This window comes from Hydractinia symbiolongicarpus, chromosome 12 (assembly GCF_029227915.1).
Source record: "Hydractinia symbiolongicarpus strain clone_291-10 chromosome 12, HSymV2.1, whole genome shotgun sequence".
In the NCBI taxonomy this organism is placed as follows: domain Eukaryota; kingdom Metazoa; phylum Cnidaria; class Hydrozoa; order Anthoathecata; family Hydractiniidae; genus Hydractinia; species Hydractinia symbiolongicarpus.
Window position 1 is genome coordinate 15,006,463 of NC_079886.1, and position 14,365 is coordinate 15,020,827.

The following is a 14,365-nucleotide window of genomic DNA, read 5'->3' on the forward strand; positions in this document are numbered from 1 at the left end:
ACCAGCATATATTAAATACGACCAACTCCAGCACCTAGAACCATAATACCCAGTAGCCCAGTGTCTCGCAGTAGCCTAGTGTCTCAAAGACCAGTACCAACTCCAATGAAAACAACCTATCCATTCAGAAAACCAATTCCTACACCAAATGTCAACATAACACAATTGAACTTTGAAGTTGAAAGTTGACTCTGCCAACCTCATCCCCCACATATTTCTAAAAAGCATCCATGTAGCAGGAAAATATTTAATTTAATACCCCTTTCTTAGATAAGCCTATAACTATAATCACAAAAAAGTAGTTGAAGTTTTTGTAGATAGAACCACCACTCGTTTAATCTCCTATGTTATAACAATATCATGTCACCGCAATTTTTCAAAAAAAAAAGTAAAGGAATAAAACTCAGTACCTGATTCTACAACTACAGATCCAGGCTTTAGTTCCAACAGAAGCGTTATTAGTGATATATCTGTACTATACAGTACTTGTGTCCTGTGTGGTAAAGTTACTGTCCATAATTCTGGAGTTGGATGAAGTAGCCAGATCCAACCCTTTTTATTCTTTGAGTATGCCTAACATGACAAAAAAAACATTACAAATTATTTTGCAGTATAAAAATAAAAATACTTTATTTCATGAAACTTTTCGTAATGGTAACATTGTCAAGATGTCCCTCTCTCCCGGCCTTATTTAAATCTCAAAGCTACTCAGTCACCACCTTCATAAAGCAGCAAAAAAGCAGAGATTTTAACTACCAGTTGCAATCTTTCATACACAAATTCTGAGGAAAACCTGGTTGAGTCCTGTCGATATTTACAAAGATTTACAACATGTAATTTACTTTCTAAATAAAGGGGATGTCTACCTCAAAAAAACTTTGCTCGCATAGAAAATATATCTGGTGTGGATAAAGAATTCAATTATTAGTTTCTTTCTGAACTAGTTTCTCCAAAAAAAAGTGAAACCATTTTATTTAAATTTACTTTTTCTTATCACATGCCTCCCATATTTTGAAAAATCAGCATTCATAATGACAAATTTCCTGACATCAATTCAAGTTATGACTCACAGTACAGAAATCGAGACACCTATCATGGTGAGCGGTTATCATGCATAACACAGCCAACCAATAATGTCATCATGATCTTTGTGTTGGAGAAAAATTGCAATGGTATAGTGATTAACATTATAAGATCAAGATAGTCACAACGTTTCGTGATGCTCACAAATGATTTAAAATTCCTTTAATTCATATTCGTAATTATTAAGAACATCAAAATGTTTTCTTTATTAATTGGTTTTGTGCAAAACTTCTAGAGCGCAAAACACGCTAAAGATTTTTAAAACAGCAAGTTACGCACAATTCTCAGCAAAAGAATTTTTCTTTTTCGTTGGAAACAAGTGTGAGATATTTAAACTCATTACCCCAAACACGTGAACTAGCAACTCTCTCAGTCTGATAGCCAAAATAAAGATTTAGACAAATAAAAAGCTTCAGAATATGCGGTTTCAAGCTTTTTCCGCCATCTATGATCCTGGTGGCTTTCTGCACGAGCTGCAGTGATTTTAACGCTTTCTTGGCAATATTTAGTCTTCGTGGCATTAAATTTATTTAAAATTCAAAACGAAGGAGTGTTACGGCAAGCATATCCTGCAAGCTTTTTGGATGCATTTTTCCTATACAGTAGTCTATTTGACAACAATCTTGCGATTTTACATTTTAATTAGCATATTTCCGTCAACAACAAGTAGAAAAACATAGTATAATTATAATGGAGGAGGGTGTTACGACAAGCGTATTTTTGCCTTGTTTTTAGGGCCCATTTTTTACATGTCAAAATATGGCTGCCAGTGCCTCCAGTACCCACAAAAACCATTATTTCCTGTTTTTTTCAAACATTTATGGCACTGGCAGCTGGATAATTTTGCCACTGGTCAAGAGGTATTGAAGGTACTGATGATACACGCAGTAGAATTTCCAACCTTTCAGTCAGACCACTGTTGCTGCCAGTGCTGCCATTCTACACAAAATTTTTTCACAACATGCTACGGTAATTTAAAATGGCAGTATTGTCAGTTGCTGTGGTTAGATTTTTTCAGACACAAATTTTGTTGGTATCGGTGGTGCTGGCAGGCAGATTTTAAGGCATGAAAAAAATGGGCCCTTATATTACTTTTCCCCTTTTTAGCGAAAATATTACTATTTACTAATTACTAATTACTAATATATTACTAATATATTACTTTTTCACTTTTTAGCGAAAAACAAGATGCAGAAGCTGCATAAACCATCTCGCTATTAAAAGGAATATATATATTCAATACATTCACAATAGTGACACACCCAATTTTGTTGTTAAATTCCACTTGGGAAAACGAAAGTACTGTATGCTACTTGATTATTCTGAAATGATTTTAAAACGTGGTGTTTGCCGTATTTTATTCTAAAATGACAAGAAAACGTCCCTGCGAAGCTTTAAAATTACCGTATTTCATTCTAAAATGACGAGAAAACGTCTCTGCGAAGTTCTAAATTTGCTGTGTTTCATTCTAAAATGACAAGAAAACGTCCCTGCGAAGCTCCAAAGTTGCCATATATCATTCTAAAAGACGAGAAAACGTCTCTGCGAAGCTTTACAGTTGGCGTATTTCATTCTAAAGTGATGAAAAAACGTCCCTGTGAAATCATTAGGCCAAATAAAAACAAACTTGTAAAATTGAGTAATTTTTCTATTTAGTTTATTCAACCACTCGCTTAATACACTAACATTTTTAAAAATACGAAGTTCTATTTTTAATTAAATAGAATTTCGTATTTTCTATTTTTAAAAAACTAGTTGGTGGCCCGTGGAAAAATCCACAGGTTCACATGGTCCTTCCACACCGGCTTCAGCGTGTCTCGCTACTTGGGGTACCATTTTGCATGACGGACAGACGTATACGGGTATTATAATATAGATACGAATTTACGTATTTTCTATTTTAAAAAAATGCGAAATTCGTATTTCGGATTTTAAAATATGCGTATTTTAAAAACAGGTGTTTAAAAATACGCGTATTTTAAAATACGAAATCCGTATTTTTTACTACAAAAATTTCTGTATTTCGTATTTTTTAATATGAAAAGAGAAGTGGTCGCTTTTTCTAGAGAGCATCACAAATCATCATTATTTCGTGTTCTGTTGAAGTCACCAGTACTAAACTACAACAGTCGTTTTTTATTTGTTTTATGATTTAACTTTTTATGAAGCTATAATTTGCTTATAAGGAGTTCCACCCGGCTAAAATTCGTTTTAAAAAATGAAATAAGTCATTTTTATTGATATTTACGTTTTAACTAGGTTTTATTAAGCAGTTGTTTACAAACTGGTACTAATTTTTCTACTTTCATATATTTCTTTCGTCTTTTGTTGTTGAAAATAATTAATTAATAATAACGCAAACACTTTTTCTCCACAATCAGAGAACTAAAACAATTACTCTCGCCGTAGATCTCCCTGCCGAACGGCTGGTTTAGCCCTAATTTTGTTCTTGCAAAAAATGAATTTTCCGTGTTTAAATATTTAAATATTATATTCATGTATAATGCAGAAAGGAAAAAGATAATTAAAAATATCCGTTTTAACTATTTTAAATCCACATTGTTTTGTTCCTATGCATCGCTTAGAATGTTCTTATACAACAACACAAATTGCATTTGTAAAACACAGCCCGAGTTAATTACGTGACGAATAATGTCAAAACATTGAAATAATCTAATTATGTGCGATGTGAAAAATAATTAAATGCTGCGATGTTAGTTGAGAACTTCTGTTACTTAGGTGATATGTTGAGCAGTGAAGGGGGTGTTGGAAGAAGTGTTACTTGCAGGATAGGTTCTGCTTGGAAAAAGTTCAGAGTTACTTCCTTTGTTGACCAGCAAAATCTTGTCAATTGAGGTAAAAGGTAGGTTGTATGAAGCCTGTGTAAGAGGCGTTATGTTGTACGGTAGTGAGACATGGGCAGTGAATGACATGATGATGCTTAGGCGGATGTGTAACGCCAGTCTGAGAGACAGAAAAATAAAAACTGCTTCTTAGCTCATCAGAAGTTCAGATGAGCTAAGAAGCAGGCTAAGTATCCGTAGAATTAAAGATGTTATCCAGATAAGAAGATTGAATTGGCTGGGGCACTTGGAAAGAATGGAGGAGGATAATTGGGTAAGAAAGTGTAGAGACTTGGTAGTTCCTGGGGCAAAGCCCAGAGCTAGACCGAGAAAGACTTGGCAGGAGGTAGCGAAGACAAAAAAGAAAATTATCACCTATACATTTAATTTTACATTTTTCAATATTTTTAACAGAAATTAATAATGAAGTCCTGGGCCTAGTGCCCAGTTGTGAAATACATGTCAATAACACTTAAAAATGATACCTGCTATACTGCTCTTTTACCGGAAGCAAATTATTTCAATGTGCTCAATGTGATTGCAAAGATATAAATAGATTAAAATTACATTCAACACAAAAGAAAAAATTATCTCCAGAGTTGTGTTTTAGGGAGAACATAAGTCTTGCAGTATTAGATTTTAGCAAGCGTAATTTTAAATATATATAATAAACATAACGAAGGAGGGTGTTACGACAATAATAATATTTTTTCACGAGATGGGATAAAAAAATTTTTGTTTGTTTTTAATTTTTGTTTTTTGTTTTCGTGAAAATTAGAACAACTAATTAGGTTGGATTTGTCTAAACAAGAAAGAACCTTATGACGACGAAAATATTTTTAATTTAAAAAAAACAAAAATAAACAATAATTATTTATTTCAATGGCATTATTCTCTCATGACATTAATTAAGTGTTATTATAATGTTTAAAGATGTATCTAAACTACATAAATTTTATTTAAAAACATGCGCAACAGACTGGATTATAACCAAATAGGAAATACGAATTTTGTAATTTTACAAATAGAATTGTGTATTTTTAAAAATACAGGTATTATAAAATGTGAAATCTGTATTTTTCAATACGAAATTTCCGTATTTCGTAATTTTTAATACAAAAAGAAAAATGGTCGATTTTTCTAGAGAACCTCACATATATCATATGTCTAGTTGTTTCTGTTTTATGCACAAAAGAATCTTCGATCCTTTATTATTTTGCAAAATGGAATTTTACTGCATTTTAAAATTGTTAAGATAGACGAATACGCAACCGGACAGTAGTAAGAATGTTTTCCAATCACCTTTTTTTATTATAAAAATTGGATCAGTTTGCTTCGCTCATAAATTCACAGATGGATGGAAATTCACTGAATCCCCCTTCACCTTCATCAAAAAGCTTATTTTTTTAATCTTTTTCTATCATACGTCTTTCTTCTTTGATTTTTACTGTTTGTGATAAAAAAAGTTATGCTACGAAGATCGAAATTATTTCGCTGAAATACATACGAAGTGATAAAAAACAAGAAGCCCTGGGGGCTCTAAGAATTTCCTCTCGCTACCAAAATATTTGACGACTTGCTAATTCGTTGTGTTATCGTGCCAAACATTCGAAGAGGTTTGGTGCATGAAGCTCTGAAGAAGCACACAAGTGACATTATATCTTACAACAAACACAAACAAAACGAAACGTGTCATAATAAATTCACATTTTAAAAGAAATTGCTAACAAAAAATAAAGCCATCATTCATGGTTGAAACGTTTTGTAATTGAAACGTTTATGGTCTTAAACACCATTTAGTTGACAAAAAATCAAAATTTTGATGTCACCACTATGTTCAGCATACCTTTTTGTTAACTTTGCCAATTTTTTTGAGAATGAAGTAGTTTTAATTTTTGGACCAATTTTGGCCTAAAATGACATTTAAGGTGGCAAAAAATCAAAATTTTGATCTCACCATATCATGTTCAGTATACTTTATTTGTTTACTGTGGGCAAAGCCCAGTTCCTGGGGCAAAGCCCAGAGGCAGACCGAGAAAGACTTGGCAGGAGGTTATAAGGACAGACTTAATAGAGAGGAAGTTGAGTTTAGATCTAACACAGTCTAGATCAGATTGGAAGAGGGTCATTAATATACCCCGTCCAACCCATGCTAGCATGGAAAACGGACGTTAAGCCGAGAATGATGATGATGATGACTGTGCCGAATTTTGTTGAAACTGAAGTAGTTTTAATTTTTGGAACAATTTTGGCCTAAAATGACATTTAAGTGGCAAAAAACCAAAATTTTGATGTCACCATCATGTTCAGCATACTTTTTTTGTTAACTGAGCCAAAGTTTGTCGAAAACAATTACCAATTTTGGCCTGAAACGTCATTTAGATGACTTCCCAGTACTTAGGGAGCTTGGATACGACGTTTAAATCTGTGACAGTGCAATTGACCATTTGGGACAGGGTTAGTTAGTTAGTTAGTCAATTATACTAATACTATCCTGCTCTCAGAGGAACGTGAAATCCAGGGGTCAATTTTTTTCAAAAAATGCTCCAAAGGAGAAAAACGACGGTTTTAAAGAACTTCCTACGCCTTCGGGCGAGGAAATTCAATAATGTTTCGTATTGATTAACATACCAGCCCAAAAAAGCAAAAACTGAAAAAGAGAAAGGTTAGCAACTTCGATTAAATACTAAATATTCACAAATTAGTTGTGCAGTCTTTTTCAGGAATATTTGAGGTGTGCGATAATTCTCCCGTGCAAATCAAGTAACGCGTGCAATGTGAAACGCAAATGCAAAGGAAAGGTTGATCTTTGTTGCGCATTCATTTTGCAGTAGAAAAGTGGGGGACGTTTTGAATTGTGAACCCCAAACACAATGATCGAGCATCTACATATAGTGACTCTCTCAATCTTTACTTCCTTTTCTACATGTACGAAATAGTATGCATGATTATACTGTCATTTTCATAAATTTATTGTTTATTTTTCGCTTGGGTTTCGTTTTTAAAATTGTCTGAATAAAAATAACACTTGCGGCATAAAGAAAAAATTAAATTAAATTCGGACCTGCTATGGTTTTCAATTGTTTTGTCAAATGAAGAAATTATCTACAATAAAATCCATAATAAAATGTCTGTTCTGCCTGGAAGTGCAGTTTTGCAGACTTGCTTTATCCATGCTCTGTCGACGTTTACCTCTGCATTACTTAAGACCCGCATCGCTGGATTCCTTGTGTAAGACCTAGTTACCAACGACGAAGGGGCCAGGCAAAAGAGATTTATGTCTACATAGTTTTTTTTAACTAAGTCAGGAGTCAGTGAATTAGCTAGGATGGTCAGGTTGGCTATGAATAGGCTTGCTTGTGGATTAAAAGGACCAGGGCTATTCAATAGTTCTGAGATTTAAAAGTGTTCCATCAGGACAGAATTCTATCAGACGTTTTGTCCGACAAAAGTTCTAAACGAGCTACGGTCATGTCCGGTTGAATTGGATATGTGGTGGACATTTTGTCTCACAGGTCTAAAAAAATTATTTCCAGGGCTGCCATCGCACGCTACAAAATGGATTTTATAGGTTGATTTTCAAAACTCAATATTCATTTTTCAGGCGTACGATTAATCACACGCCTCTCCTGAAAAAGCCTGGTTCTGTTGCAATAGCCCAGTTAATTAGCATGTTGCACTTAGATGCGATGCTCTGCTGAGGTGCTGGTTTGAATCTCCCTGGGAGCCGTTTTTCTAAAATAAAACTTTGTGAACGAAATTTTGTTGATGACACCAAAATTCTCCAAAAGGGACAAAGATAGTCAGTCACTTAGGTTGGAAAGCAATACTATCCTCACATGCGAGATAGTAATAATCTCACCATGTAGCTACCCTTTAGGCAGTTTATTTTTGTTATAACTCACATAAACAATAAAATTTTGCAAGAGCGATATTAGATTTTATGTGTGCGATTAAGACCTAAAAAATGCAGGCCCAATTTGGTTTTAGGCATGCGTAAAGGTGCAGTTGAATGCGCTAGAATAACAAGACTGGATATAAGAAAAGGTTTTTATGAGGTGGAAGGTTATATTTAAATTGGAGTGGTATGTTTGCACTTTTGTCTCTGAGTATTTAAAAATTATGTATACTCTACAAGCGTGCTCCTGGCGTGTACCTAAACTTTGCTCACGTGCACGAAAAACTGTGCGTATAAAAATCAATGGCCAAATTAGGCCAACTTAAAAATGGAAGTGCTTCGTACAAAATTTAATGGTCAAAACAAATTCCTGTACCTTCTCTTATAATCGCTGATGAATCAGACATAAACTTCCATCGAAATGTTTGTATTTCATATTTTTATTAAGAGACTATAAACAACAACATTGCCTAATCATGCTTTAGAGACGAGACAAGAACTATTTTTATACTTATTTCACCCTCATATACCTGTGACCTTTCCCTCTTTTGTCAGCCCTGACCAAGGTTTGATCTTAAGTTGCAGGTTAACATGCACAGACATACTTCAAAAAAGAGATAATAATTAAATATGGGATGCGTTTTTTGATATAGTCACTTATAATCCTATTTTTGATGCATTATACAAATAAAAATCAAATAGCATACACACGTGCCTACTAGGATTTGACGTGCCCACAAAAGTACATGCTCATACAGCTAGCCACCTACAAGGTACACATATTTAAACTCAAATTTGGTTATACCTTAGCACCAAATGACTTTCCAATTAGTTCTTTGTGTGAAAAAGCTCCAAATTTTGTTTGATGTGTTTTACTTGAATCCACTTTAATTGTCATCAATGATTGACGTCCCTTTAAAATGATGATATTAAATCTATATTCGATAATAACATTTATATATTACATAAATATATGAAATATTGCTTACTAGATATAACATCACTGTGTCTCCTTCTTCTATATATTTTTTATTCTTATCAAAACTCATGGTGGATGATATCTATGTATAAAGCACATTTAACACAAAATGTTATTAAGAAAACTAGCAATGCTTACATTAATGATATGAAGGACATCCTGTAAAATACTGCTGCAAACACTTACTATTCTCAGAAATTATACAATTCACATCAAGACATAGCATCATATTAAGTAAGTTTGTTAAGAACTGCTCAGGCTATATGTGGGCAATACTTGTATTTATATATGCTTATAAAGATATATAAAGGTCGAGGGAAACAGGTTCCATGGGCCATGACCTAGCCATATGATCTACCTCATGGCCTGCCCTAAAATGATTATCATCATTAGAATAAAATGCATAGACAAGTTTTGTTTCTCTTCCAAATGAGTCTCCTTCTACATCCTGGATCTCTTTGCCAACACACATGTTTTATTCATATTTTCAGAAATAAGGCAAACTATTTTTCTATGGTCAATGATGATGTTGATTGCCCTTTCTTGAAATTTATGCAGAGGTTTTACTAATAATAATAATAATAATAGTAATAGTAATAATAATAATAATAATTATAATCATGTGTCTGCTATCGGTCTACTGGTTTCCACCATTGCCCTTGCCTTTACAGGAGGGGGTGGTGCGGAAGGAAGCAGGTGCTGCAGACGGACGTGCCACAGGAGGTGGCGAAAAAGGTTTTGTGGAGAAACAACCTGAATGACTTGGGAACTTCCTAAAATATCTAGCGGGCAAAGCGGGCGCCGCTTTGCCTGCCGTCATCGGTACCATAGTCTCCTTCCTCCTGAGAGCGGCGGCAACGGTCGTTGGATATGCTGCAAAACACCTGTATATGGCCATCGCGGTAGCCGGCCTTGTTGTGTTATATATCAGATAGACCTATTTTCTGAACCATATCCAGGCAAGGATGATCCCGACTCCTGTTATAATAATGGCAGCCTTGGTATTCTCATGCTGGTTTTGTGGTGGTTGTTCGGGTATGGAAGGCGATGCAGTAGGTCTAGGAGTTATAGATGGTATGGCCCGAATGGTATGATCTGGGGTATGTATGGGAGGTGTAATAGGTGTTGTATGCTTGGGTGGTATAGTATGCCTGGGGGACGTAGTATGTTTTGTGGGTGTAGGTGGTATAGTATGTATAGGAGGTGCAGCATGTCGCCCAACTGGCTTGTTATTCAGGTCAGGCTGGATACTAATAATTGTGTTTTCAGGGGCAATCAAAATGTTTTTGTTATACCCTACGATTTCGCCTATGCGCAAGTTCATATCGGATCATGTACACACGATGCATGACGGTGAAGTTCACCGGGGTCCTGGCATACTGCAATACCTTCTGAAATTTGGTGATGCCATTGCTTACATTCTCCTGACGTTGGATCATTGCCTCAAATTTCTGTACCAGAATCTGCCTCGCTGTGTAGTTGTCTGCGTGGGACCCGATCAGGGATGCCTTGGCACCCGCTTGCAATCCTAGCAATAAGACCACAGAGACGCGAATACTCTCGCTTAGTTTGGTCAGACCTTCAGATGTAAGGCCTTGACTTGTCAGCATGATAAATTTTGCCCAATCCCCATCAACCTGCGGCAAGCATCTACCGTTTGTCAATGATGAAATGAGCGCCTTGAATTTATACAGGGCATTAGGCTCTGCGCCATACTCACGGCATACCTGCGCGTATCCGGAGCTCGAGTATGAGTTTTTGTATTGCGAGAACCCGTCATAGTAAGGCATGGGAACCTTCATTCTTGCTAGGATACGCCGCATGTGGTAGTTCACAAGGAAGGTAAAGATCGAGTTTATGAGGGGTACAGATGCTTGGCACAGATGCCTAGGGCTATTGTGGCGCAATGGGTAGCGAAATTAACCTGGATGTTCCAGTAGTCCAACGCCTGCCCTTTCCAGCCCAGTTGAACGGGGTCATCAAGGTAAGTCGTTGGGACCTTGATGGCATATTAGGTAAACTCTGGGAATACAACAGAAATATGGGACTCCGTACTCACGTAGAGGTCCTGGTGCTCCAAATTTGTAACACTAAGTTCCCATTCCCCCTGTTGAACTTGTACATGGCTCTCGGATTGTAATGGTATATATTCATCTTTGTTTTAAAACAAAGGATGAAACAACTGTATATTACAGGTATCGATAAGCCTACAATATTTGAGGACTACTTGGGGCAGGACTCCCGCATCGCCCTGAAATCCATAAGTATTAGGACCGGATGGTTGAATTTGTATAGCAATACAGAGTTTACTATACAGAAGGTGGGGCCTGACCAGAGGGTGACCCGGATCGAGATCCTGAGCGGTTTATACAGGATGGAGGATATTGTAACTATTGTGAACAGTCAGGCAGAGGATAAGATCAAACTTTTCGTACTTAAAAATAGCTACTGCAGGCTCCGTGTCAATGATGGGTACTCAGTGGTGATGAATCGACAATTACAAGAGCTGTTGGGGCTGCCCTACGACCCTGCAAAAAAGTATTATATGAAGGGCGACTACAATGCCTATTATATGACTGATATTTACCACACGTTAAGGCTCATCTGTCCACAGTTGGACGAGAACGACTGCCTCTTGAATGAAAAAAAGTCTAAGATTTTGGCCCTGCTTCCCACCAAAGAGTTAAACGCCTGGGGAGACATGCCAACCTGAAGTTTTGATACACCTGTCTACCTTCCACTGAAGGGTTCAACAAATCGTCTAGATTTCATGTTAACGGACGTCTATCACCATGAGAAGAACATCGCGTTCACCGGCCTTACTATGTGCATTCTAATGGAATGAAGATGAGCGATATCAGCAAACTTTATCCAAGTTTGCCAAGTGCGCCCGCACATGGCTCTAAACAGGATGAAGGACAGGTATATAGGCTTAAAAAAATTGAGGAAATAGAACAATATCTACGGGATGAAATAAAGGAGCGTAATAGACTTGGCAAGAAATTTAAGATGCATAATACATGGCTACGCTTCTGCGATCATGGACTTGGCGTAAGTGTTATTACTTTGGGGCTTGGCATTGAGGCTATGGTCTCGGGTTTAGGCGTACCCTTGGCCTGTGCCATGGGGAGACTCGCAATTGCAGCCAGAATAGGTCAGGCTGGTCTTCGGAACGCTTCAAAAGGGTTGCATGTTAAGTCCAAAAAACATGATAGTATAAGGTTGGCAGAAGCGAAATTAAACTCAATTGTAGACCTGATCAGCAAGGCAATGGAGAATGGTGTTATCGGCGACCACAAGTATAGCCTGATTAGCCTTGAAAAAGAAAGATATATGCAGTTGAAAGAACAAATGCGTCAGAGGTTTAACAGGGTCGTTAATGCCATCAACGAACAGGAGAGAGCCCAATTGGTTGCCAAGGGCCGAGAGGAGGGAAAGGATGAGATTTAAAAAAAAAACTACAATCTGTACAATATGCAAGCACTATGTAGAGTCCCCACCTGAATATAGGCCTTAATTTGTATTTATAGGGTCATGCAGAGCCTATAAAATATATGGTTTCTATTCCTCACATAACAACCATTCTTTTTTAAAGTCTTTGTACCGACATTCTGTAATATGTACCTGCGGGTAGTGGTTTTCGCCTTGCACATATACTGATGACATGGCCAGTATTGCACTGCCTTGGCAGGGCTCATTATAAGGTACCGGCATACCATAAAATTTAGTGATAATCGCCTCATCATATATTTTCAATTTAGCATTTAAATAACGGTCCTTCTTTACATCATCCGTTGTCAACTGCTCGGAAATCAACTCCTCAATTTTGTTCAATATTTGTCGATATTTCACAATCCAGTCCGGATACTCCTTGAAATCGAGGCTCATTGCCAATTCTGCATTAGCATTATACTTAGTCACCCCTTGCGGGGACCACACCTCGGGCGTCTTTACCCTCAAAGCTACCACAAGGTCCCGTGTATGGTACCCCACCACGTATGGTTTGTCCTTCCCCCCATTGGCAGGCATGGGATCCGACACTGTCAGGTAGTCTACATTGATATCATCGATATCCGTGAATGTAGCAGCAAATGAGTAGAATAATTTTGCTTTGACAAGCTCATTATCAAATTGTAGCATTCTCTTTATTGTATATTTCGAACGACTTTGCATGTCATCGTACATGCACAGCCACCCCCATTGTACGTGATATGTTCATTATGGCAGTACCAGCATAACATTTTATCGTTTACCACGAGCCTTTGTCCGCAGGCACATCTATCATATGCATTGTTCCATTTATTTATCACAACTACGGGGGCAATCATCCTCTAGGTCATCAAGACGTTCTTATATGTCTTGGATTCTCTGTTTATTATACTTCTTCCTATACTCCTCTTGTATGCATGCTAAGGTTACAAGTGGTAGAGATAGACCAACGGCGGTAAAAAAGGTCATGAATAACATACTTTTCAAGCTAGCTATATTGACAGTTGATGCATGTTTATTATGGTAGTACAACCATGTTGTAAGATATTTCAAACCAATGCCAGGAATTCCTTTTGCGTCAAGTCACCCCCAAATCTTTTGAGGCGTCTCCAATCCAGTGCAGGCCCTCCTTTATAACGCCCTTTCAACAACCACAACGATATTTCATACGCGCTTTCATAACCTTCCGCTCTTCCACGTAAGCCAGGCAGCATGCATCCCCACAAAAATAGCCCTCGTATACATATCCATCGTCGTCACCGTTATGTTCGCCCATATGGGCAGCCATGTTTTCCACCACATGAAAAAAGCTTGATTTTGCTGTCTGTTTTGTACTCACCTGGAGGGTCATATCTCATGGGGCACCTGACGGTGTCACATAGTTCTACAGAGCACCAGTAACAGAGTACCATTTATATACATTCCAACAAGGTCCGAAGATTTCATCTATACATATACTTAAGTATAAAGGGATAATGTTCAACGGCTTTATTGCAAATGTCTTGCGTCACAAACCGATCAGGCACGTTCCTGGTTGTCTAGTAGAGCGTGGGCCCTACTAATTGAGTCTGCGTAGCTCAAAATGAGCATTAAATACTCTAGGACTCTCCATCTAAGCCATGGCCCCTCCTGGAAATAATAGACAGGGTATATCCCTCGATATTTGTGAGGCTAGCCATGTAAAATATGCACATCTATCTATCTATCTATCTATGTGGGGATCCTTTGCAATGACCCCATTCCACATGTCTTGCGTCCTGAATTGATAAGAGGGTGCCGATAAGCCACAAACGCCCGCCCGGAAACCGCCCGCACTTTCCCGAACTCGCCCGGAACATTCCCGAAATGCAATTCCTTGTAAACATACCATGCGGACGATAGTTGGAAGAAGGCGCCTGAAGATAAAGGAGTTATAAAGTTTATATATAAATTATTTATCAAGTAAATCTTATTTTAAACTATCAAAAACAGTTCTTTTAAGAACTTCGCTACCACATAGTAAGTTTATTTTAATTTTTATAGTTTTTTGAATCATTTCTTTTCTTCTTCGGGCATTGTTCGGGTCTATTCGGG

At 37.2% G+C, this 14,365-nt stretch overlaps 1 protein-coding gene across 3 annotated transcripts in view; it reads right to left on the minus strand.

Annotated features, from left to right (window-relative positions):
- LOC130622231 (tRNA (adenine(58)-N(1))-methyltransferase catalytic subunit TRMT61A-like) overlaps nucleotides 1–13,840 on the minus strand; it is a 76,816-nt gene extending 62,976 nt beyond the window's left edge. The window contains exons 1-4 of one of the 3 annotated variants that reach the window (XR_008981024.1): nucleotides 13,632–13,840; nucleotides 8,814–8,885; nucleotides 8,630–8,737; nucleotides 411–573 (exon numbers count right to left, since the gene is read on the minus strand). Coding sequence is in view for 2 of the 3 variants with exons in the window: in XM_057437669.1 (XP_057293652.1) it covers nucleotides 411–573; nucleotides 8,630–8,737; nucleotides 8,814–8,885; nucleotides 13,632–13,643 (355 nt within the window). In the remaining variant the exon portion in view is untranslated. The remainder of the gene's footprint in view (nucleotides 1–410; nucleotides 574–8,629; nucleotides 8,738–8,813; nucleotides 8,886–13,631) is intronic. The other 2 variants (XM_057437669.1, XM_057437670.1) reach the window with 2 other exon arrangements.
- Nucleotides 13,841–14,365: the final 525 nt, after the last annotated feature.